The 26963-nt window shown below is 40.0% G+C and overlaps 1 protein-coding gene and 1 long non-coding RNA gene across 2 annotated transcripts in view; one reads left to right on the plus strand and one right to left on the minus strand.

Moving 5' to 3' along the window:
- Positions 1-2289: 2289 nt before the first annotated feature.
- On the minus strand, positions 2290-4155 carry LOC121856391. Its single transcript, XR_006086964.1, has 3 exons — positions 3924-4155; positions 3624-3669; positions 2290-2303 (listed from the first exon to the last, which is right to left on the minus strand). It is a non-coding gene; the product is annotated as an uncharacterized LOC121856391 (long non-coding RNA).
- A 237-nt stretch (positions 4156-4392) lies between these two features.
- The window catches only part of LOC121856314 (collagen alpha-2(IV) chain-like), a 57078-nt gene continuing 34507 nt past the window's right edge, over positions 4393-26963 (plus strand). Inside the window, exons 1-12 of the mRNA XM_042351790.1 lie at positions 4393-4592; positions 11425-11548; positions 12805-13029; positions 13464-13630; positions 13867-13988; positions 15280-15541; positions 18351-18627; positions 19553-19729; positions 20077-20238; positions 20350-20511; positions 23439-23602; positions 24883-24986. Of these exons, the coding sequence (XP_042207724.1) occupies positions 4506-4592; positions 11425-11548; positions 12805-13029; positions 13464-13630; positions 13867-13988; positions 15280-15541; positions 18351-18627; positions 19553-19729; positions 20077-20238; positions 20350-20511; positions 23439-23602; positions 24883-24986 (2033 nt within the window). The 5' untranslated portion in view covers positions 4393-4505. The remainder of the gene's footprint in view (positions 4593-11424; positions 11549-12804; positions 13030-13463; positions 13631-13866; positions 13989-15279; positions 15542-18350; positions 18628-19552; positions 19730-20076; positions 20239-20349; positions 20512-23438; positions 23603-24882; positions 24987-26963) is intronic.

Below are 26963 nucleotides of genomic sequence, written 5' to 3' on the forward strand. Positions count from 1 at the left end.
AATAGTCCCAAGCCCAACCTAACGCAAACCCATCCCAACTTAACACTAACCTAACATTTACCTAAACCAACCTAATCTAATCTAATCTAATCTAATCTAATCTAACCTAACCTAACCTAACCTACCCCCCCCCATAGATCGTTAGAGAATTTAATCAAGTAAAATTAGCTTGTTTATAATACAGGTACAATACAAACCCGTTAAGCTAGGAGACTAACAACGTCACGTACACACATCTAATCTGTACACAGAGGCAGCGGTGTCAAATCTACCCAGTATAAACAAACGCTGACCTGCCACATCTCCACACAAGCACGTCGTTCACACACACACACCTCGTGAACCTTAACACAACCCAGGCAGTCTTCATTAAATATCTTGTCATTATAAATTAGTAGGAACAAATCAGCTTTAGTTTAAACATTCTTAAGATGTAAACATATTAAAAACAAAACCCAAGCTTTAACATAAAATCCCAGCTTAAACATATATAACAAAGTTAAGCACAAACATAAAAATCCTAAATACATAATAATTTAATAATAATAAACTAGACAATTTTTTTCATAAAAAACCGAGAAAATTTTATTTTATTTTCATAAATAAACATAATGATATAAATTAATTAATACAACAAAAATGTTTATAGACGCGAATAGACGAAAAAAAATACTCGTTATAGATAGATTAGTACATTCATTCATACATAAATGGTGACCCCTCGTGTAACGAGGATGGCCGGCCACCTAGGCGTGAATTTGTTTAAGGTGTAGAAGCTGTCGCCAACGCAACAACCACACCCTAAGTTAACGAGCTGCATGACCCAGTGTCAATGAATAGTCCGAGGAGACCGGACAACTCACCAACTGCACTGGCTAACCATTACCCCGGAATACGATCCGCAAATCTATTAACATCCAGGTTCGCAATTACTGCTGGGTAGACAGAGGCAAATGGCGTAAAGAAACTTGCCCATAGTTCACCCGGCCCGGGGATCGAACCCGAGTCCGCTAGCTTACGAAGTAAGCATGGTGACCATTACACCACAGGTTGGCCCGCCATCATAACTACCACACCCACCCATCACCGACCTCCCGTAGCTGATACAAAGAGCTGGTTGTCTAGGGTCAACCATAGGAGGTAGAAGAAGGTTACCACTTACCACACTTAACCACAGCGAAACAACCAGACAGTGTGTTCTGGGGCGGGACTGAGAGGCGGGGCTGGGGCGGGGCTGAGGGGCGGGGTGGGGTGGGGCTGAGGGGTGGGGCGGGGAGGGGGCTGAGGGCTGGTGAGGTCTGAGGTCGACAGTGAAAGACGTATTCGAGGAGGAAGGGATGGGAGGAGGAGGCTCAAGTCGCTGCTCTCCCTCGGTCATTGGCCAGCGATGTACTGTATAAAGTTTGTTTACCTTTCTGGGCTACGTTGTATGTAGCTTCGATTATCTCTCTCTCTCTCTCTTATGCCCATCATTTTCAAACCACACACAGAGAGAGAGAGAGAGAGAGAGAGAGAGAGAGACTTACAGAAGATTTCAATGCCTTACAAATAACAACCTGAATTTACACGTAATATAGTGAGAAGAAAAAAATCTATCTCACTATCTTTATTACCATGTTCTCTCAGTATCTTTATTACCCATCCTTTCACTATCTTTCTTCACCATCTTTATCCCTAAATACTTGATATCCGTTGGCAAAATACATAATAAAATAGTAAGGAAGAAATTGTCTGTCTGAGAGAGAGAGAGAGAGACCTAACATTACCAATCTAATTACAGAAAACTTAACTTAAAGATAACCTAACCTCACCAAAGCTAATCTAACCTAAGGAATGGTAGATCAGATTAAGTTAATTCCTGTTGTGTGGCGCCCCTTGTCCAACTCCCGCTGAAAATCCTGTATATTTTTAGAAATATTACGTCAAGCTTTGGAAACATTACGTCACGCGCTCTGGCCAATCACAGCCTGGGTAACAGGGCTCGTCTAGCTAGTTGAGGTTTGCAGGAAAATTAACCGCCCGAGCTTATTTTATCTTGATACCCAACTTAAATTAACCTAATCTAACCTAACATTAACCTAACTTACCCAAACCTAACCTGACCTAACAACCTCCTAACCTAACTTAACCAAATCTAACACTAACCTAAAATTAACATAACAACCTCATAACCAAACCTGACGCTAACCTAACCTAACATTAACCTAACTTACCCAAACCTAACCTGACCTAACAACCTCCTAACCTAACTTAACCAAATCTAACACTAACCTAAAATTAACATAACAACCTCATAACCAAACCTGACGCTAACCTAACCTAACATTGACCTAACTTACCCAAACCTAACCTGACCTAACAACCTCCTAACCTAACTTAACCTAATCTAACATTAACCTAACTTACCTAAACTAACCTAACTTAACGTAACGCCACCTTAATCTAACTTAACTTAACGTAACCCCCCAGGTAACGTTAAGATATTTAAGCACAGGTGAAATAAGCTGGGATGCCTAATCTTCATGTAATCTGAGTGTGGTAATATTAATCACCTAAGTACGAAGACATGGCAATCATCGTACTCAAAGGGTTAAGGTCTTGAAAGAACAGACAGACACTCGCTTCACTAAAATATTCTCCTATTATTATTTTATGCACTAATTAACTAGAAAACAATTAATATAAACTCAGAACAATGATAAAGTGACAGATTTATATAACATCAATCATATACATCTAAGCGTCAATGTCTATATCTGTTTCAACCGACTTACATCAATCCTCGAATGTTGATAAGTGATGTATTTACAAACCTACAATAACGTGCTTATAAAATATTAAGAGTTATTGATGCGTAGTAATTCATTATAACATGACTCAAAATTTACCATTACAACCCTGTGCTCTATATACATGTTGTTATATACGTATTGTGTTACCGGGAAGTTAAAAAATATCTCTCATTGCATCATCTCAAGAACACATCTAACACTTGCTTAAAATACAACACAAACATTGTATAAAGGTCGCAATATTATCATAATTACATTGGTACTTTCCCTTCACTCACAGAAGAGGATTATAAGGAAGAGTCATTTAGGAATCCGAATTCATGACATGGATTCTCAAACGCGTTTCTTTTAAATTTTATAATGTATTTCCTTATTACCTTCACGTAACAAAGTATAACAGGTAGAGGCTCAGTGCACTTTTGAAGCCATTTTGAATTCAATATAAGAATCTGCGAGTCTTGCACACTACCGGACACATTTTGGGCATCGAAGAGAGGTCACACAATAGCATATTTTACTTTTCTCATAACGTACACAATAACTTAGTATATACTTTTTTATGTATATATGTATGTATGTATGTATGTATGTATGTATGTATGTATGTATGTATGTATAAAGTACCATATCCTAACACAATCACTTCACTGATGTTTCTATGTAATAATATTCAAAACTAACGTCTTGTCTATTAAACTGACATTACAATCTATCATTCACACAAGAAAATATTAGTATCATGTACAAGAAATGAATTACGCATGATACCCTACACACGCGGTAATGTTGGTAATCCTGACTTGTTCCAAACATGCCAAATTCTGTACTTACCGATTCTGCAGTGTGGAGTACGCTAAATAACAGCACAGTAACACACCTGTAAGTTGAAAAAGGGCATATTCTTAACACATTCCCACAATCTGCCTGCAAATGCATGTTTAAAAAAATATATATTAATTTCTAATAGGTAGAGCAAAGTTATAATAACATTTAAATCACCCAGAGGAAAAATACTCCAAGGTGTTCAGTTCTATCTATTACCAGCGTTCTGAACAATAACTATGAACAACTATACATTCAAATGACATTTTCTGTGATTTTTACGCTATTAAAATCCAAATTTGTACTTACAGCCAAGAGCCCCTTAGAGTAGGAGGAAGGGCAGGTATCCTCTCCATGGCTCCTCCAGTACAAGCACCCATGTTTACACCACCACCATGCTATAAGACAACTGCCGCCAGAGGAATGAACACGGGCAGCGAGACGCGAGATTCACTAGTCACCCGTGCCCAGAAGACCACGGGACATACAGACCCTACCAGTGCTCCTGCCACTCTGGATACCCAAATTCCCACCCACTGCCCGCCATCACACCCCAGCTCCCAGTCTCTTGCAGCTGCCAACTACTATTTCTCATATTATTAGTATTTCTCTTTTTACTGATTATAGGTCTCGTATCCACGTCAGACATGTTTATACGTGAAGATTAGACCATTTGGTAGGATGTTTAGTGTTATAAATAAGGAGATATGAGTCTAAAAGTGATGAAAAATGTGAGGTGGGCACTCAGGGAGGGTGAAGGAGGGAGGGCTCCTTGGCGACGCGAGGCATCAGTCGTGCAGTGAGGGGCAGAGGAGGGCTACGTCGCTTCATGTCTCTGTTATGGCCACACATCACCTACACTGAATTGTGCTGACCACTAAATTTACCAAGATGGCGGGGCGAGGGCCCACCCACCAAATCAAAGTTTTACCGACGTTGATTATTTTGTTACTGTCATATGAAACTACGCTGGCCAAGGTAAGTAACTTTTATTATAATGCTAATGTGTCTAAATTCGAAAAACTATTAAAAAAAAAGTATACAAAATATTTTTTAGTAGCATGAAGCTCCAATTTAATATTTTCTGTCGTTTCCCGAAGTGTGAAAGATAAGGGTAAGGGATGTCAGTGAGGGAGGTAGATACACACGCTTAGAGAACACCTTTATCCCTGCCCGCTAAGGCCAGCCGTGCCCAGGCTGAGGGAGTGCCGTGACGCGTGTAGGTTGGTACCCTTGCTCACATAGAAGATGGCGCGGACCACTGGTTGGAAAGTTGACAACCACTTGCGTATTGTAAAAAAAAAAATAATTTACAGTATTAAATAACAATAACTCGCCAACCAAAGAGTGTAATTCATACGGATGATAGTTTATATTTTATCACGTATCAACCGAGTACTGTACTTCACAAATAACTTTCCAGCGATAACGAATCTTATGTATAAAAATAATCACGAACAGAATTTATGCATCATTATTACGGCTTCCTTGGGGTTATCTTTTGTTAAATGAGTTACTGTTCGTATATCGTGTACCTATGTAGTGTGTTACTAGATGAACTAATTTCAATCTGTATGACGCTTTTGTTGAGAAAATATCTATTATATATATTTCTAACTACATTTATATCTTTATACAGGGTATATCTATATATCTTTCTATACGTCTATCTGTATATCTTTCTATCTACACGTCGTAATATTGAACAAGTTTTCTTCAAGTACCTTTTTCTGGTAAGGTTTCTCTCAGCACGTCCCACTGCTCTCCTCGCTGTAAACTAGAGAGATGGGTGTCTTAATATCTGTTGACGATAAGATGTATTTACGAAAACCTGGAATACAAGCTTAAAGATTTAAGTTTTTAAATCACAATAAATCCATTATCACACAACCCACTCCACACATGCACCTTCAGTCATCAGTACGTACACGTTTCTACTGCCTCAGTTTTCCTCACTCACTTGCATGGCAACATTGAGAGCAGCGTCTGTGTTTGGTAGTGGTGGTAATAGTTAAAACAAAAAAATAAAAAAAATAAATAAATAAATAAAATACAATAAAAAAAACATTTCCTTTGATTCCTGAAAAAAATATAAAGAAGCACTAATGGACAGCAATAAAAATATTATAGTAATGTCACGTATCTCGGTAATCGTAATTCGTGTGTAATAGAAAAACCTTGTTACGAATTCTCATACGAACTGGGTAACCAACAATAACTCTACCCTTGATCTATTTCTGTTACCCAAACACCCGAATTGATAAAAAGAAAGAAATATACAGATAGAGAATGTCTAAGATTAAGCAAGAAAAAATATACACATAACCCAAGTTAGATGTGTCAAATTATATTAATGCTCATGACGTCATCATCCGACCCCCCCCCCTCCCCCGCCCCCAATAGCCATTTCGTGGATTATCAATTAAAGGACTGTAGCGACTGAAAGCAATATACACTATAAGTCGGTACAGATAAAACACAAAGAATTTGAAGCTAACATTTCCTATGTAATGTTATATTTTTTTGTAGTTTCTTTCATCTTACATATTTTATTTTCCAGCCTCTCGTACAGTACCAGATGATTATCATGTTTGTGTCATACTGATGATACAGAGAATATCATGTCCTCACAAACAGAGAATATCATGTCCTCTCACAGTTTGTGTTACGCTCAGCCAGACCAGCTGATGAAAGAAAATGGGTATAATCTGAAGTGTAACTGCAATATTTTTCCCTCGGTTACTTGCCACTGAATGTAAATTAAAACCTAAATTACAAGACCTCAAAAAATAATATATAAAAATATATCTGCCATGATAAATATATCCAGGGATATGCTAGTATATACAGTATATTGTCCATCTTTTAATACGTAGAAAATTCCTCTAGCCATGGGGAATATCCTAAAATAAGTGGGTCAAAGAGCTCATTTTATGTTAGAAAGCCGAATATGACAATGTATACGAATTACTGTACAGAATACGACTACCAAACATAAAGGGCCGATTTTAGTGATAAGGGCAACACGCAGTGAAGCTGAGGATGCATCAGAATACACAATGTTTACTGTCATTAAATGGCGATTCTGCATACGGACTCTAGCAGAAAAAAATAATAAAAAAAAGATAGACTCGGATCTGATACCATATTTTTAAAACCAACTTTCTAAGTGGAAAAGTTTTGTTGTCATAAGTCCTGGTACAATAAATCAACAAAGAGGATATTGTTAAAAACAGTGACACTTCTACCTGGAAAGCCATTTTTGTTGATAATTCTCCCTGTACTATACTTCGGTCGGTCACAACAGCTACCATGAGTTTATTCAATTTACGGTTACGGGTATCTTCCTAAGTCAGCGATTAGCATATTAGCCGGTCAGAAGGTCGGTACCCAGTTAACAGCTCACTGCTGGCAGATACTCAGCCGTACGCGAGTTATACACTCGGTAGTTGTGTTGAGTTGCCGCCAAAATTCATCCACTTTGCAACATTTGGTACCTATTTCATGGTCATGTTACTCATTTACATAAGAACAATTGGAATATAAATTTAATTTATTCAGATTATTTTTGTATTAAAGTTATTTATTTTACTGTAACAAAGTTTAGAATGAAAAGCATCGTTCACAATAACCAAAAGAGTGAATTTTGGCCTCGATTTAACCTTGACGTGGAACAATGTTGGTCTAATAAGGTATGGTTTGGCTGGGCTGGGGCGCCAAGATTAAGGCTATGGTTGAGATTACTAGGATTACCGGAGATGGTTTAATAAGTTTGAGAATAAGACAGTGACCATTCACACATGCCCAGTAACCATCGGCACATACCCAATTACCATTCACACATACCCAGCAACCATCACACATGCCCAGTAACCAGCCACACATGCCCAATTACCATCCACACATACCCAGCAACCATCACACATGCCCAGTAACCATCCACACATACCCAGCAAAAATCACACATGCCCAATTACCATCCACACATGCCCAGCAACCATCACACATGCCCAGTAACCAGCCACACATGCCCAATTACCATCCACACATACCCAGCAACCATCACACATGCCCAGTAACCATCCACACATACCCAGCAAAAATCACACATGCCCAATTACCATCCACACATGCCCAGCAACCATCACACATGCCCAGTAACCAGCCACACATGCCCAATTACCATCCACACATACCCAGCAACCATCACACATGCCCAGTAACCATCACACATGCCCAATTACCATCCACACATACCCAGCAACCATCACACATGCCCAGTAACCAGCCACACATGCCCAATTACCATTCACATATGCCCAAATACCATCCACACATACCCAGCAACCATCACACATGCCCAAATACCATTTACCCAGCACACATGCCCAATACCCCCATACCCAGCAACCATCACACATCATGCCAGCAACCATCACACATGCCCAATACCATCCACACATACCCAGCAACCATCACACATGCCCAGTAACCAGCCACACATGCCCACCACCATCCACACATACCCAGCAACCACACATGCCCACACCATTCACACATAACCAGTAAACCATCCACACATACCCAGCAACCATCACACATGCCCACCACCATCCACACATACCCAGCAACCATCACACATGCCCAGTAACCAGCCACACATGCCCACCACACCCACACATACCCAACCCCACACATGCCCAATTACCATTCACACATACCCAGCAACCATCCACACATGCCCAGTAACCATCCACACATGCCCATTACCATCCACACATACCCAGCAACCATCCACACATGCCCAGTAACCATCCCACATGTAACCATCCGACATGCCCAGTAACCATCCACACATACCCAGCAACCATCACACATGCCCAACCATCCACACATACCCAGCAACCATCACACATGCCCAGTAACCAGCCACACACATACCCAGCAACCATCACATGCCCAGTAACCAGCCACACATACCCAGCAACCATCACACATGCCCCCACACATACCCAGCAACCACACATGCCCAATTACCATTCACACATACCCAGTAACCATCACACATGCCCAGTAACCAGCACACATACCCAGCAACCATCCACACATGCCCACCACCATTCACACATACCCAGTAACCATCCACACATACCCAATTACCATTCACACATACCCAGCAACCATCACACATGCCCAGTAACCAGCCACACATGCCCAATTACCATCCACACATACCCAGCAACCATCACACATGCCCAGTAACCATCCACACATACCCAGCAACCATCACACATGCCCAATTACCATTCACACATGCCCACTACCATTCACACATGCCCAGCCATCACACATGCCCAATTACCATCCACATGCCCAGTAACCATCCACACACATACACATACCCAGCAACCATCCACACATGCCCAATTACCATTCACACATGCCCAGTAACCATCCACACATGCCCAACCATCCGCACATGCCCAGTAACCATCACATCAGTAACCACCCACACATGCCCAGCAACCACCCACACATGCCCAGTAGCCATCCACATGCCCAGTAACCATCCACACCTGCCCAGTAATTACCACGCATGCCCAGTAGCTATCCACATGCCCAGTAACCATCCACACATGCCTAGTAACCATCCGCACATGCCCAGCAACCATCCACACATGCCCAGTAGCCATCCACATGCCCAGTAACCATCCACACATGCCCAGCCCAGTGCCCAGTTACCATCCACACCTGCCCAGTAATTACCACACATGCCCAGTAGCTATCCACATGCCCAGTAACCATCCACATGCCTAGTAACCATCCACACATGCCCAGCAACCATCCACACATACCCAGCAACCATCATACATGCCCAGTAACCATCCACACATGCCCAGTAACCATCCACACATGCCCACTTACCATTCACACATGCCCAGTAACCATCCACATGCCCAGTAACCATCCACACATGCCCACTACACATGCCCAGTATCCATCCACACATGCCCAATTACCATCCGCACATGCCCAGTAACCATCACACATGCCCAGTAACCACCCACACATGCCCAGCACCACCCACACATGCCCAGTAGCTATCCACATGCCCAGTAACCATCCACACCTGCCCAGTAATTACCACGCATGCCCAGTAGCTATCCACATGCCCAGTAACCATCCACACATGCCTAGTAACAATCCACACATGCCCAGCAACCATCACATGCCCAGTAGCCATCCACATGCCCAGTAACCATCCACACATGCCCAGTAATCACCAAATATGCCCAGTAACCATCCACACATGCCCAGTTACCATCCACATCTGCCCAGTAATTACCACACATGCCCAGTAGCTATCCACATGCCCAGTAACCATCCACACATGCCTAGTAACCATCCACACATGCCTAGCAACCATCCACACATGCCCAGTAATTACCACACATGCCCAGTAGCTATCCACATGCCCAGTAACCATCCACACATACCTAGTAACCATCTACACATACCCAGTAACCATCACAGGTGCCCAGTAACCATCCATGCATGCCCAATAACAATCCACACATGCCCACTAGCCATCGACGCATGCCCATTAACAATCCACACATGCCCAGTAACTAGTACACATGCCCAGTATCCATCACACATACCTGGTAACCATCCACACATGCCCGGTAACCATCCACACAAGCTCAGTAACAATCCACACATGCTCAGTAACCACTACAAATGCTCAGTAACCATCCACACATGCCCAGTAACCATCCACACATGCCCAGTAACCATCCACACATTCCTAGTAACCATCCACACATGCCCGGTAACCATCCACATGCCCAGTAACCATCCACACATGCCCAGTAAATATCCACACATGCCCAGTAACCATCCACACATATTCACTTTTCTCTTAAGGGTCATTGCTTATCCTAGCTTCACTTTCCACCACTGATCAGGCAAGCAGTTTGTCCGGCCTACTAGAACCATTTTCACATACTGTATTTTGAAACACCATCCCCCCCTCCCCAGCTTATTTTACCTGATTATTAACCCCAGCTTATTTTACCTGAGGACTACCCAAAGTTTATTTTACCTGATTATTAGCTCCCAGCCTGTTTCACCTTAAGATCAACTTCCAGCTTTAGTTTAATCTGAAAGTGAAATAAACTTGTGGTTAATATTAACTCAGTATATATCATCTCTAGTTTATTGCTCCTCTATCTCTCAGTGTTTATCTTGTTAACTGTATCAATACTATACTGTGTTTCTTATTGGCCAGGGTACAGACTGAGTGAAACTAATGAAAAGACAAACTCTCAAACATCCTCTGGACCACATACCTCATTTGGATGGGCAATCATACTCTTTCCTCTAAATGGCTACTTGGCGTGCACATACCTGTACAAAGGGTTTTTTCTCAGTTGAAGAATGAAATAAGTGATGACTATTACAACAGTCATAAATTATTATTATAAACCCAGGCTCTAAAAAATAACTTTAAAACAAAACAAAATTAGAGCTGGCACTCCATGGTAACCAGAACCAATAGTTTTGGTGTCATCACCTATAATAACACAGTGGCAACCTCATCTTACAACACCTTTTTAATATCTTCCACTTGATCATTGGTTAATTTTATAATCACTCTTAATAACCATCAATCACTCAAGCAAAGTACAGTAGTCCCATATACATAGCCCACTTGTCATTAGTACAGTACAGTACAGTCCCTATTTACTGTAAATACGAAGTACAAATTCAGTGTTTTTAAATATTATTGTTTGGTTTATTATTACAGGTATGCTTGAACTGCTACACCTGTCTGTGTGAGGGTCAGAAGGGCTTTCTTGGAGCCCCAGGCATCCCTGGCCTCCAGGGTTCAACTGGCATCCCAGGAGATCAAGGAGAAGAAGGACCCCAAGGTAGGACAAGTATTTCAAATAATTGTCTTGACATAACCACAGTTTCCAAAGCCATGGAAAATCCTGAAAAAGATCTTGTTATGGGAAGTCCAGGAAATTGTCCACAAATAAAATAGCTGTATAAAGAACTGTAGTTGTGAAATTTTGTCTGAATCTATTACAGTATTATACACTGATCTGATAAGGGCTTTAACCTATAAGTTATGTCTGCCAAGATGATTACTGCAACTATCACTTATAATTCTTCTTGCTACTTTTGAACAATTATATGGGATTTTGAGGGTCCCTGGCCAGCAGTTCATTCATGATAATTTGCTTGAGGCAAGAAGGGCACTATTACTGCCCCCAAGTGTAATGTGTGCTTCAGTTTGGGTTAGTGCTAACAAGACTACCACACACTGAAAATGAACTGATTTGATAGTGCATTACACACTTAATATGGGTAGTGTGGATATTTTTACATAACAAGTGTATTGGCACAGCCAGAAGTGAATAAGATCTACTACTTCATGTTTACAACCAGATCATGCACTCTTACAATCATGTGAGTGTTTTCCAGTCATTTTACAACACAATTAAGGGCAATTTACAAAAGAAAATTCGGAGATGATGTATGGAGGTTATGCACTGTCGCAATCTAACAAAATGACTGAGCTCAAAATGACACCTTACAGGACATCTCTCCCAGCACTCAGCAGCCTTATGCCTACCCTTTGGGTCTCTTCTGTACTACTTGATGTCCGTAACAAATTTAACAATGGATAATTGTCCGCAACCCAGAAATGGACGTAGAGGAGAGTATCCATAAAGTAAAAAATCTGTAACCCAGGGAGTGTCTATATACCTGTACAGTACAGTACAGCATAACAAATGGTAAAGGAGCAGTTTCAGTTGTCTGGTACAGTGATTTGGTACAATACAGTACAGTAGTGGTATCAGATAGAAAACTCTGTCTCCTACTTATTATTACAGACTTATCACATGTACTTGACTTCTGAATAGACTACAATATTAGATTATTAAAATGTACATTACTGAACATATAATAAGCTGAAAAAATTGGGTACGTACTGAAATCTGAAGAAATTCGTACAATAGGAAAATTCTTGAAATAAACTTGAGAAAACCGTGGCTAGAATTTTTGTGGAACCCCAGTACAGTACCTGTAATATGAAAAATATAATTACTAAAATATGAACAAAAGCTGCTGTAAAATCATATAAATAAACATGTACATAAATATAAAATATCCTCAGGCCTTCGAGGAGGTGTTGGTGACTATGGAGAAAATGGTGCAGTAGGAGAAAAAGGCTTTCGTGGAGACATGGGCTATCCAGGATTTCAAGGAACTGCTGGTATTCCTGGTCTTCCTGGGTTGGAGGGCCCAGCTGGGAATGATGGCCCCCCTGGCTGTAATGGTACAGATGGTGCCAAAGGCCTGTCAGGTGTCCCAGGGCCTCCTGGTCTTAGTGGGCCGCCAGGTAAGATGCTTTCTTCTTTACTATCAATACAACATAGATACTGCCAATTACAGTATGGTAGATTCCCAGAGATAAAAGCTGTAAGACCGGTTGTTAATTTCTTAATATAGGTAACTGGCATTTTGAGAATAATTATAATGTACTTTGGTTAAGTTTATAATTTTATGATATTTTTGCATTTAAGTCAAAAAATTAGCATGATGTTTGTCCAAATCAATACTGCACGTTGCAGTTAAGGAGATGTAGTTTTACAACGTTAGTTACTGTATGAATAATAATTTTTTCAGAAGTGATGTACAGTTCAGTACAGTATTTTGAATTTGTCTTTAGAAAGAAAGGCAGAATAAATTGCTTTTAACATGCACACAGCATGTAAAGTATTAATTTGTTATTGGCCAAATAAGAGAACTAACAATTTGGGTTGGTTGTACAAGGTCCTTCTGGTAGTGTGGGACCTGTTGGAGAACCAGGTGAAGGAGGCAGCAACTCAAGAGGCATCAAGGGAGATCAAGGAGAGCCGGGTCAAGAAGGACTCAGAGGCTATAGAGGGGCACCAGGACCACGGGGACCAAGGGGTGACTACGGAATACCTGGCTTGAAGGTGAGGACATTTATAATTTTACAATGTCTTTGAAGTCATTCATAATTCTTGGTTGCAATTCAACTTTGTGAGAATTGAAATTGTTGTAAGGAAGGAAAATTTCGGAGGTACTATACACCAATTCCCACTATTAACGTCCTTGTTAGGTTCCTGAAAACCACGACTTTTAATTGAAATGACGTTAAGTGAAAAAAATTGTATCACTATTTCTCAACGTCCTTCTTATTTGTACACAGGGACATCATGGTGATGAAGGAGCCAAGGGTATGGTTGGTGAACCAGGAGACCAGCCACAACCCATTTTAGCCGCTCCAGGAGAAAAGGGAGAAAAGGGTGATTCATCAAGAGTGAGAGATGTGTAGGTGTCTGGGGCTCCTCTTTAACAATGCATGATACAGGGGGGTACTTCTGTGTAGTAGGGAAAAAGAGAGGATGAGTTTGTTAAGTCCTATTTTATGGCTGGAAAACACAAGAACATGACCCGTGAAGGCAGTGATGCTGTAAGAGAGAGAGAGAGAGAGAGAGAGAGAGAGAGAGAGAGAGAGAGAGAGAGAGAGAGAGAGAGAGAGAGAGAGAGAGAGAGACTAGATCTAGGAAGCATTAGATTACATAAATGTCAAGAAAGCAGAAAGCACAGTGTCAGGTTATATTTGAGGATGGATGTGCTGCTGATAGTTGAAGCTAAGTTGTGAGAAATGACAGTGATAAACCACATGGACATTGTTATGGAAGAGAAGCACCAAAGTTAACTCATCCCTCTTTTGTTCCTCCCTGACAGCCAACCCAGACTGACAATTTCTATTTAGTTATCATTTCACCACTTATCAGTTTAATAGTCATTGGGCCTGTCGTTTGTTACTTTATTATGACCTTTATTATCCAGTGATAGTCAGGAGGAACCTGGAGTAACCAGAGAAAACTTAAAATATATGGTAAGGTCACACTAAATAACACCATTCTCTGATCTGTCCTGGGCTGGGGCTTCAACCCAGGACACAATAGTGATAGATATTGGTATTGGTGTTATACCACTGTATGACCATTACCCCTTTAAGAATTTTTTTTCTCAGATCTTATAAGAAAATAAAGAAGACTCTTGTAGGATGTTTTCTATTCTGGTGCTTATAAAATATTATAACAGTAAAAATATTGGAGAACTGGGACAACTTTTTGACCAATATTTGCATTAATAATGACTTGCATGCATCGCCTTTGCTTTCTATCTCATTAGTTCAGCAATGCCAACCTCAAGTTTGATGCTTTTGGCATTCTATAATGCAGACAGTGGTCAGTTAATTCTTTTTCTTAGACCCACACCCACTCCTTTTGGTGAATGGTTGGAACTGTTCTCTCTGGGTCCCTTTCGCACATTTATTTACCCTACAAAATCAACATGCACCAAGCACTAAACATTCTTGTTATATTTGAGCCTTCATTCCTCTTTTCATTGTACAACACATGATGAGAACATGTAGATACTGTACTTAACTCATTATCTCTTTTTCTTTCACACATGTACTTTTATTATTATTCTGTCAATGGTTCTGTTAAGCTCGATGTGTATAATCATTTATGGATGTAGACATAATTGTTGAAGATAATATTTATGGACAAATCTTAATTAATTAAAAAATTTCTGTCCTCCGTAGGAAGCGAAAACCTGTGTTTGACTTCAAGGGCTTTAAGGGTGAGCCTGGTGCCAAGGGTGCTCAGGGTCCATTTGGTATACTTGGTAGTCCTGGTAGTGTGGGCTTTTATGGTTCACCTGGTGAGAAAGGTGAGAAGGGTGAAATTGGCAATGAAGGGCAGAAAGGCAAGGATGGTCGCGTTGGTCAGAGGGGTGTGCAAGGGCCTAAGGGCTTTAAGGGAGCACCTGGAGCACTTGGGTATCCTGGTGAAAAAGGTTTTAAGGTAAGCCCTACAAGTTTATTCCTGTAATTTTTTTTTCTCTTTACATCAGGGGTGGGGAAGCTTTTAAGGTCTGAGGGCCAGATTGCAATTATAAGTGTTCTTCAATTAATTAATCAATCAATCAATCAATCAATTGGAGCACCGACCTCATATCTGAGGGTTGCCGACTATAGTCCTCCACTCTAAACATTCTCGGGCTGTTTTTACCAATCCTCTTAAGGTTTTGTATCTCTCTGGGGACCCATTTTTTAATTTCATTCATCCACCCATCTCTGCCTTTCCCTGGCTCTCCAACCCTCAACTTTGCCCATTAATATTTGTTGTTATCCCCTCCTGCCTCTTCAAGGGCCCCCCTATTAGTTTCAATGTTGATAATAATCTATGCAAATTTAATGAGTATTACCACTACCCTGGACATTATCCCAGTTATATTGTGGGCAGCCAAGTACAGTTCAGTACTATACTGTACTACTTCTTTTAATTTTAGAAGCTTACATAAGGTGTGTAGTGTACCTGTATTGTAATGCTATTACATAATGTGTGCACTGTATACTGTACTTAGATGTCCACAAGATGACTGGAGCTGAATGTTTCTGCTGATGGAGAGGTGACCAGACCCTGAAAGTGTTGCTTTTGGTGAGAAGTTTTATAGCTAATATGAAAAAACTGATGACTCTCCTGTAACCGCTCACAGGAGCGATTTTGGTTTGTGCCGGACAATATGACCCTTGTCGTTGACACAATGAGTATAATTCGGTCAAAACCTGTTGAATACAATTCACATATAACAACTACTGATACATCAGGACACACAGATTGAATAATATGATCAATATACAGTACATAACCTGTTAAATATAACTCTTATGAAACAACTACTGATACACCAGGACACACAGATTGTATAATATGATCAATATACAGTACATAACCTGTTAAATATAACTCTTATGAAACAACTACTGATACACCAGGACACACAGATTGTATAATATGATCAATATACAGTACATAACCTGTTAAATATAACTCTTATGAAACAACTACTGATACACCAGGACACACAGATTGTATAATATGATCAATATACAGTACATAACCTGTTAAATATAACTCTTATGAAACAACTACTGATACACCAGGACACACAGATTGTATAATATGATCAATATACAGTACATAACCTGTTAAATATAACTCTTATGAAACAACTACTGATACACCAGGACACACAGATTGAATAATATGATCAATAGACAGTCAACCCTCGCTTTACGCGGTCCCACTTTATGCGTTTCCACGTTTACGCGGAACCCTGCCGAAACCGGAATGCTCACTTTCCGCGGTGTGTACCCTTTTACGCGGAGAGCGGCGCGAGCAGGGTGTGCACAAGGTCGCCCAGTCATCAAAACATTACCGAGTTCTTCACCCGCCACCCACCACAGCCGGCCCAAGTCAGTGATAGTGATAATGATAGTGAGGATATGGACTTATATGGACTTTGAGGGGTTTGACAAAGAGGCCCTGCAAGCCTCTGTGGTGGATAGTGATACAATTGATACAAGTGATACAGGTGAGGGCCAATAATCTGCCCTCTGCTTCGGAACCAACCCCCCATCCCCGTGTGCCCAGCCATCTTTTCTACTAATGTTAAAAATCTAATATTATTGATATTTCTCTTAATTATTAATTGTGTGTGCATACCATCATAAATTTAAGAAGTTATTTTTACTACAACGTAGGTATTGTGTCTGAAAAAGTGGAGTTTGGGGGTCGGCCCGGTCTCTATTTCAATTAATCCCATATGTTATGTTGTTCACTTTACGCGGGCCGCCGTGGGTTCAATTGACCGTGTAAAGTGAGGGTTCAATATACAGTACATAACCTGTTAAATATAACTCTTTATGTAACAACTACTGATACATCAGGATACACAGATTGAATAATATGATCAATATACAGTACAGTACATAATTACACTTATTAAAGTTATTTAGAGTTCTCAGAGGATTCAACAGTTTACAACCACACTCACGTTTTGGGGTCTAGGGTTAGACCAATGAGAACAAATATAATGTTCTGCGGGAAACTGTCGTGAGCGAGAATCAAGATGTTGCCTCTACAGTAGACGGCGATAGTCTGTCCCTCAGGCAGTCATACAGCTGCTACCAGCTCCATCTTGCTTAGTAAGCTGTTCAGAGTTGTAAACAGTCTCTTCACTTTATTTGTGGTTGGCGCGCACAATTGTGCGTGGCGATAACATCTCCCATATTACTGTATCTTCTTACCAAGTGGTTGTCCTGTAAGTCCCAGTTATTAGGGTGAGCAAAAATAATTTTTTTAATTATCTGTACTGTACTGTGGTTCAGATCGGAGACTTTCTTCATGACCACAAGCAGTGTATGGTGATTAATAGGAAGTATTCATTATGTGTACCTGACACAAGCAGGGTACCACAGAGCAGTGTATTGGGACTGTAAACAGACCATTTTGCATCCCTTAATTTTAGCTGTGATGATTTATGAGTGTTTGCTTTAACATAATACCTGTACTACAAAAAACAAAGTTTTGTTTATTTTAGGAGGTCGGCTGACGTGCATCTGGGTAGACTCTCAGTCTTTTTAGTATTTTGTGTTTCTCTCAAGTATCAAACTAAATTATGCCATTGAAACAACACTTCGATTTAGTGCGAATTCGGTTTAAAGCGACCTCTCTTGGAACCTATCTCGTGTTATATCGACGTTCTACTGTAGTAGAATTCACCTAACAAGGAGAAAATCTGAAATAATTACAGAATTATATATTCTAGGGTGAAAATGGAGTGGCTGGTTTTGATGGTCGTCCAGGCCCAGTGGGGGATGCAGGACTGCCTGGATTATTTGACCCAGCAGATACTATAATCTACAGGGGTCCTCCTGGCCCTCAAGGTCCTCCTGGCCCACGAGGGCTTACCGGCTCTGATGGGTTTGATGGTCGACCCGGAGGTATAGGAGTACGTGGTTCACCAGGCCAGCCTGGCATAGATGGAGAGGATGGAACACCAGGAGCACCAGGCCGCTCTGAGAAGGGTGAACCTGGAGATGATGGTACGTTGGTCTAACTTTATGTAGTGACGACTATAAGAGCACGTTTTACAATATTTATTTATTTTTTGTTGGAGGATATTTTTTATTAGTAAAAATTGTTGGTTCCTTTCTATAAAACATGAGAAGTTGTTTTTAATGCAAAATCATAATTATTTGGGGGGTAAAATATACTGTGCTTTATGATTTTGTGCCTTATGAATCAATCTAAATAATGATGGTGTCAGCCAAACTCTTACTGGCTTGGATCACCCGGGTATATGGCAATTGGAAACAAAATGACTTTCAAACTCGGGCAAAAAAAAAAGTTTGCATGGATTACGCAACTAATCCTTAAAAATATGGCAATACTGTAATAACGAGTTTATACAAGTATTGTGGGAGAAAGAGAGAATAGCTAAACATTTTGGATTGTCTTGAAGTTAGTCACTAGAACACAGGGATCTACATTAACAGTTCTCTAGGCCTGTCATAATCATCTATGTTTTATGGCTGAGATTGACTAATGTCAGCTGTTGGGAAATAAGGTCAGACATGTTGAAGCAAAGTTTTACAGTTGGATGTCCTTCCTAAACCCAACCCACAAGGTGGGAACAACTGGCAAGGAATGTTCACTGGCAAAATTGCCTTTTAGTTCCTTGGAAAACCAGAGTTTACAGTAATATTATACTGCACTTTACTAAAATCTGTGTGACTTGTACTGTTGTTTTGTTTGTTGACTTGTAATTCTTGTCAGAAAATATTCCTCTGCTTTATTTTTTCACTATGATGTTTGAGATTAGTCTATGGTGCAATTTTATTAAATTTTTTCTGCTTCATACTGTACAGTAGTTGCTTTCAGAAGAGTGTGATGGTAGCACAAATAGTGTTATCCTTCTTGCATCCACCGGATCTCTTTATCCTAATGCCAAAATGTGAATCTTTTCAGGTTATCCTGGTCTTATTGGAAGATCTGGGCCTCGTGGCATAACTGGTCCACCAGGTATTCCTGGTTTGAAGGGTTTCCCAGGTGATCCTGCTTTTGGCAGTAAAGGTTTAGATGGGCGTCCTGGTCGACCAGGGGTTAATGGACTTCCAGGCCCGACGGGTCTATCTGGACGTAGAGGTTTGTACGTTCACTTGTTAACTTTGAGCTTCTCTCCTGATTTCTATAATATTTATTTTTTACATATTGAACCAATTATATACAAATGGATTGTTTTACTGACAATAAGAGAATGATGGTTTGAGTGTTCCTTCTGTTGTGTACAGTATTGCTCAGTAAGCATTTTACATGACCAGTGATTGCAAGTGTTTACTTTTAATGGATGAATATCAAAGCATATTTTTATTACACACATTTAGTAAAAGCAAGAAGTTGAATTGGTAAATTATAAAACTATTTGTAACATATATTATAAAAGTATATATAACACAAAACATATCGGTGTATAAAAAAAAAATCTATCTCAGGTATAAAAGGTATCCCCGGCCAAGGTCGTGCAATTGTTGGACCCAAAGGACCTAAGGGTCTCGCAGGTTCTGCAGGTGTACCAGGACTGATGGGCGCTAATGGTCATAATGGCTTACCGGGTCGTAAAGGAGTTAAAGGAGATGATTGTATTTCAACGCCAAGTAAGTCTAGTGATACAGTACTGTACAAAAATTAAAACATTAAAATTTATGATGTAGGAAAACAAAGAAAGATGAAATTGCTAATTTAATCTTCATAATTTTGAAATGCAGGAAGACCATGTGATAGAGGAGACCCCGGTGACCCTGGTCCAGATGGATTTAGGGGACGGGTAGGTCCAACAGGTCTCGTGGGTCCGCGGGGTCCAAAGGGTCTCTCCGGAAAACCTGGCTTTCCAGGATCAAGAGGACTGAATGGTGTTCCAGGATCTGCAGGTAAGCTTTGTTTGATGTATTAAAGCTCAATAGTTTTTGTATCAGTAATTAGTTGTACTGTACTGTACTAGTAATCTTCTTTGTTCCCTAAATCTGTTGCTCCAAGAAATAATGGCTCACAATCATTAAGAATTGTACATATATCTGAAGAAAAAAAGTGAATCTTTTTTTTTCAATTCATATACATTCTGTAGAATCTTATATGATATATGTTTTATACACTATATTTTGTTTTTTCATTTTTTTTCCAAGTTAATTATTGTTTGTACATTTCTTTTTGTCTTTCTTTTTTCCAAGTTAATTATTGCTTCTTTTATTACACCTCACAATGAACATAGAAGGGGCATCACACATCTTGCTGAATACTAACACATCATAATAAAAGCAGGTCATTATAATTTATATTTTTTGCATCTTTTGACCTTGGTATGTATCTAATCAATCTTTTGGTTAACTTTTAGCTAACTAATACAATTAGTTAATTTTTGTTGGTTAGCCCACATGTTCACTGTGCAAGGCAGAGCATCTGCACCCTACAAATATAATATGTCATGGTAAATGAACAGGAATGGAGGATTGATCCTGAAATCTCTTCTAGCAGAACTTCAGTGAAGCAGCTCTCCTAATACTGTACTCAGCAGCTTACTGAAGGATCCCTGAGTCCATCACATAGTACATTCTAACATCAGCTTTAGTTAAACTGTTAATCCTCTGAGTAAACTGATTACACATCTCTTCCTTTTGTGCCTTTGGCCTCAAATGACAAATTGGTTTCACTGAATAACTGAAAGTTTAAGTAGATGAGTGACCATCAGACTAGCTCTCAATCCTCATTAAAACAGCAGCCAGCTTCATCGACTGTGAACCCAAATAATTACTTGTGTTTCAGCTTTTGCTGACTAGTCACAAGGAGGGAGGGAGCATCCTGGCTTTGGGTTCTATAAAAAAAAGGGGGGGATTTCAAGATCGGTCTTCCATTTCTAGCATTTGCTCTCAGCCTGGCTGCTCTCATAATACAATACTAAGCTTGACTATGAAAGATGACCCATATCATTCACTGCATTGTGAATTCAGTTCTTGCTTAGTTTATCCTGACTCCTATAGAAAAGAATATCCTTCAGAATCAAGAGCTCCACACAACAGCAAAAAGTACATGTCCTGAAGAGACAGAGCAGTGGACAATGTCTCCCCCTGTAGGAGAACTATGTATGTACTGTGCAGGTCAGGGAGAAAGTAAAGGAACTAACATGTAACCAAAACTAAAATGAAAGACACAGTCAACTCAGAAGACCTGTGTTTGATAATCATAAAACTAAGGATGAATACAATAAAAAAAAATCCTACCACACCTATTCTTGCCAGGCGAGAAAGGAAAGGAGTTATCACTGAGGTACATGAACATTCTGAAATTGTCTTACCAATCAGTTGAAAAGCATGGAAATAAATATACTGTAGTTGTTCTCTTGTGTTTCAGTCTAAGGAGAAAGCTTCCACATCATGGGTGCTCTCCTTGGCAATAAGTGAAACAAATGTTGGTAATTTGGAATTACTATCTGCCATAATAAACAAACCCAGAAAGGAACCACTCCTGGAGTTATCCAAGAAAAGGATTCTTCAGGCAACCCTTGTTCAGAGGTTAATACCCTACCACATTTCTGAATAAAGCATCTGCTCAAAGGTCATAAGTTTCAGCATCATACCCATTGGCAACACAGCTTACAGTAACATAAAGTAATTCTTCATAGACTTCCATATGGGAAGTGACTGAGAAGATCCTTGGTTACTAAAGTAGGTCATAGCCAACATACTGTCTTTATAAAATGCAATGGATTCTCCCTAGTACAGTACCATAGAGAAAAAAAAAAATCAAATGCTCCTGAATCTATATCAGCTCCATCTGAAGGATGTACAGTAATCCCCAACCCAAATCAAATGCATCAATTCACAGTGACATAATACAATGCAGGGGCATCTATCTGACTCACAACAACAGCTGCTACAGCACAAATTTTTCCGCCACTTTCATGCAAAGTTAAGTTTCAACAGGAATGGAACCAATCAACCCCTAAAAGCAATCAGGGATATATAAAGGTTGGCTTAAACAGAAAGAGAGTGGAGACTGGAGGAAGGGCTTTATTTCAGATATTTGGGAGTGTAAGTTATAGCAAGTTGAAAGAGAAGTGATGCAAAGAACTACAGAATATCAGACAGAAAGTAATAAGTAGCTTAAGAATTGTTTGAAGAGAAAAAACTTTATCAAAGGAGACAGAGATGGGGATTACTAAGCCAACATTATGATGCATTACAGCTAAAAGAATGAAACCTGAATGCAAGAAGAAAGAGGAAATTAGAAGCAAGAAAATGAAGCATTGTACTTTAAAGCATTAGGTTGGGTAAATAAAATGCAGAGAATAAGAAATACAGACCAGTGTTATGCAAAGAGTGTCACTAGGTAGGTTGAGGTGGCACAGACATGATGAATAAAGAGAAGCAAAAGAGTGTTACAAGGAAGGGATGGAAGGGGAAGACCATGGAGATGTAAGGATGGGGTAAATAATTCAGATATGGATGATGGAAGGGACAAGGAAAGACCAAGAAAAGGAAAAGATGGGGTGAGGGATGTACTTGAAGTGAGAGGGTGGATGTCCAGGAAGCCGCAGTGGACATAAATGAATAGCGAGTGATTTTTAGGGAAGTATGTGCTGCTGATAGGTGATGCAGCAGTGGTAAACTACACTTAGATCCTTGTTGTGGATAGGGAGTACCATAGTAGAATGCATGTTTACAGTCTGACAGTATTAATATGAATGAACTGTAACAACAATAAAAACTTTTAAATTACATAAACTAACGACGTCTTAACAGATTATGAAATTAATAGTTTTGTGTTAATATAAGTACTTTTGTATAGAAGAGGTTATTTATAGGATCTTCTGGAAGACCCGGCAGAAAAGGAGAGAGGGGTGATCTCATACCTAGACCACTACTGAAGGGTCGACAAGGAAGTGACGGGTACCCAGGAGTTTCCGGGATTAAAGGCCAACGAGGTGATAACGGCTACGATGGTGCCAGAGGACTGACTGGAAGAAAGGTTTAGTTTTATCTTATTGTTTTATTAAGCAGACATAAGTAGAGGTAAAGGATGCAGAACAAAAGTCAAGACTATTCAGTAGGTTACAGTACTGTACTACATCTATGACAAAAATATACAGTAGGATGTGTAACTACTGGTCATCTGTACCTCTGGGATATTCAGAAATTAATAATGCCAGATTAATATCATCACAGAAAACAATCTAATGCTCTGTGGTGAGGCTGTATACATATTTGTTCATGTTATCATCATCACTCTTTTATGGCCATATACTGTATACATTTACATTGAAACCTCTATTTAATGAACTATATACAGATGTAGGTCCATTATATCGAGGGTCCATTAGAATATTATGAAATCCCCATCTATTGGATTATATGGATAGAGAAGTCTGTTATATGGAGGTTTCACTGTACTGTACATATAGGCTCTTCTCTGGTGTGCTTGTAAACACCCAGACATAAGAATGAGTATCTAAATATTCCTGATATATTATGACACACTCCCCGGGTTACAGAACACTCGATTTACAAACATTCAAGGATACAGAATGCCTCCCATAAGTCCCATTATAAAATTTTCGGGCTGTGCAAGAGTTTCTGTTATTACGGAAGGTAACTAGTACGGCATAACAACACTTTATGCGGAGGATTATGCGTAAGGCGGCTGAGCGCATCCCCTTGTGAGATGCCATCTGTGATTCACTACGGGGTACATTACATATTTCCCTTATGGAAGGGTCATTTTTGGTTTACAGAAAAGTTGACTTACAGACAGGGTCCAGGAATGGAACCTTTCCATAAACTGGGAGTGTCTGTGTTTATAAAATGTGTTCTAAATATGCAAGACAGAATTTCTTTTTTACCAAAGTGAAGCTAATTAGTTAATCTAGAAGGTTACTTTAGTATAAATTAATAGTTACATTTAAAGATTGTGGTTAATCATATTCAGTATTCTACAATTTAAAGATTTTACTCACTGGGTGGGAATGGCTGTCAAAGCAAGGTCATAATTCCCTGAGGTAATCAAAGGACTTCCCAAATTGCAATTGAATTAATAGCAGTTTCTTGTGTAGTGTAGTTCATTTATGTTCAATCCAAGTAATAACATAAATGCTGAGAAACACGGTATCTTGCTGTACTGTATACAAGGAGTTAAAAAAATTTGCAGTGCAGATCACACTCCCAGAGCCCCATGTTGATATTTATGACTTATTCATTTCTTACCACCTCACGTGTCATTGTTTTATTTAGAGTGTCTATTTATTTTTGTAGGGTGAGCGAGGTGATGACGGTGTGGATGGTTTGGATGGTTTAACTGGTAATAATGGTTTACCTGGTATTCGTCAGAAGGCAGAAAAAGGTGCACCTGGAAGAAGGTCAGTTCTTCACTGTGTTGTATATGAACTTACTGCTGTATTGTATATATTGATTGACTGAAGTGAATGACTAAATGTTAAATAATTTTTACTAAATCGTCAAATACAGCCAGACATTGTGTGTACTGTCTATTAACATCAGCTATCTGCTGAATTTTAGCCTCCAAGTTACAACATCCACAAAAAAATATTCTATCTACCCAAATTTGAAATGTTTATCAAGTTTCCCTTTAAGATTTCAGACAATGATTCTTTTCCCTTGTGGGGACGGCTGTTCCCTCTCCTGGGCTTATGTCTTACGACGATCAGAAAAGCTTGTGAATGCAGGTTACAACTAATTTTTTCTGCAGAGTTGGCTCACCTTTTTCTCAGACGAGCTTCTCAGCCAATCAAACTTGGCTTGAGAACATAATCATCTTCCAGCAATTTTTAACACTTGCAGTTTACTTGGTAATTCAAGTGGTGCATTGTGTAGTGGTGATATTCCACAGGAGTTTAAGTAATGTTAATGACAGACTGGTAACTAATGTAGATTTTGCCAAGGCTTTCGACAGTGTACCCCATGAAAGGCTGAAAATCAAACTGGAAGGGTACGCAATTCGGAGAAATGTCCTAGCAAGGATAGAAGACTTTCAACATGACCACAAGCAGTGTGGTGATTAATGGCACGAAATCATCATCTGTACCTGTCACAAGCGGGGTACCACAGGGCAGTGTATTGGGCCCGCTGTTGTTTGTTTGTTTCATAAATGACATACCTGACGTTTTACACTCCTCCATACAAATGTTTGCCGATGACACCAAGTTATTTGGGAAATCAAGAACCAAGTGGACTGTGAAGAGCTGCAGAAGGATCTCTGTGAGCTCCAAGAATGGTCGAAGAAATGGCTACTGAGATTCAATGTCACGAAGTGTAAGAGGATGCACCTGGGGCGTACCAACGGTAAAGAGGCGTATCATATGTCCCAATGGGAGGAAGAAACTGCACTATTTGAGACTGAATGTGAGAAGGACTTAGGTGTGTATGTTAACAATGAGCTGAAGTTCTCGGGCCATTGCGAGAAAAAGGTAAATCAGCAAATAAATTATTGGGTCTTATAAGAAGGTCGTTCAGATATCTAAACGGTCCTTCCCTCGTAACGATCTTCAAGAGTGAAGTGCTTCCCCATCTGGAGTACTGTCACCCCGTCTGGTCCTCAAGATATGCTAGGACTGTCAGTTGGTTGAAAATGTTCAAATGAGGGCCACCAGACAGACTGGTACCTGCACTTCGGCACCTCAACTACCCTGAGAGATTGGAGCGCTTGAACTTGCCTAGCTTATACTACAGACAGGCAAGGGGCGACCTAATTGAGGTGTATAAGCAGCTCAAGGGGCACTACTCAGTCGAGTGTCCTTACTTGGAGCTGGCGGACGCTCGCCCCACAAGGGGTCACAGCTCAAGATTGAAAAAGCCGCAAGTCCAGAAAACTGTGAGGGCAAACTTTTTCAGAGTGAGAGTTGTGAACTCTTGGAACAATCTACCAGAAAGTGTTTTGACGGCACCGAGTGTGAGCTCTTTCAAGACGAGACTTGACCAACACTGGAGGAGATTCAAGTACATTCAGGAGCCGTTGCATGCCCAGTACTTGCCAACAATGCGTAACAGAGACGTGACCGATCGCCCAAGCAGCTAACAAGCCGATCAGTGGTGAAGAGGATAAAAGTAAAAAGTAAAGTAGATCAGCAAGTTGAAGGAGATGAGAATTGAGATTTGTGGTGGTTGAATTCTGTCCAATTGACTTGTGCTCGGGATGGGTACAGTTGCCACCTCACACAAAAACTAAAGGTTTTTAACTGTTCCATGGCCATTTTGAGATATTATCACCATCAACAACATTTTATCATTTTATGGCCATTTTCCATGCTTGTGTGGGTTAGCTTCAATTACTTGATGGCAAGTGTTGGGTAAAATCTAAGTATTTCAGTACAAAAAAA

Source organism: Homarus americanus, unplaced genomic scaffold (genome assembly GCF_018991925.1).
Source record: "Homarus americanus isolate GMGI-L3 unplaced genomic scaffold, GMGI_Hamer_2.0 scaffold48220, whole genome shotgun sequence".
NCBI lineage: Eukaryota > Metazoa > Arthropoda > Malacostraca > Decapoda > Nephropidae > Homarus > Homarus americanus.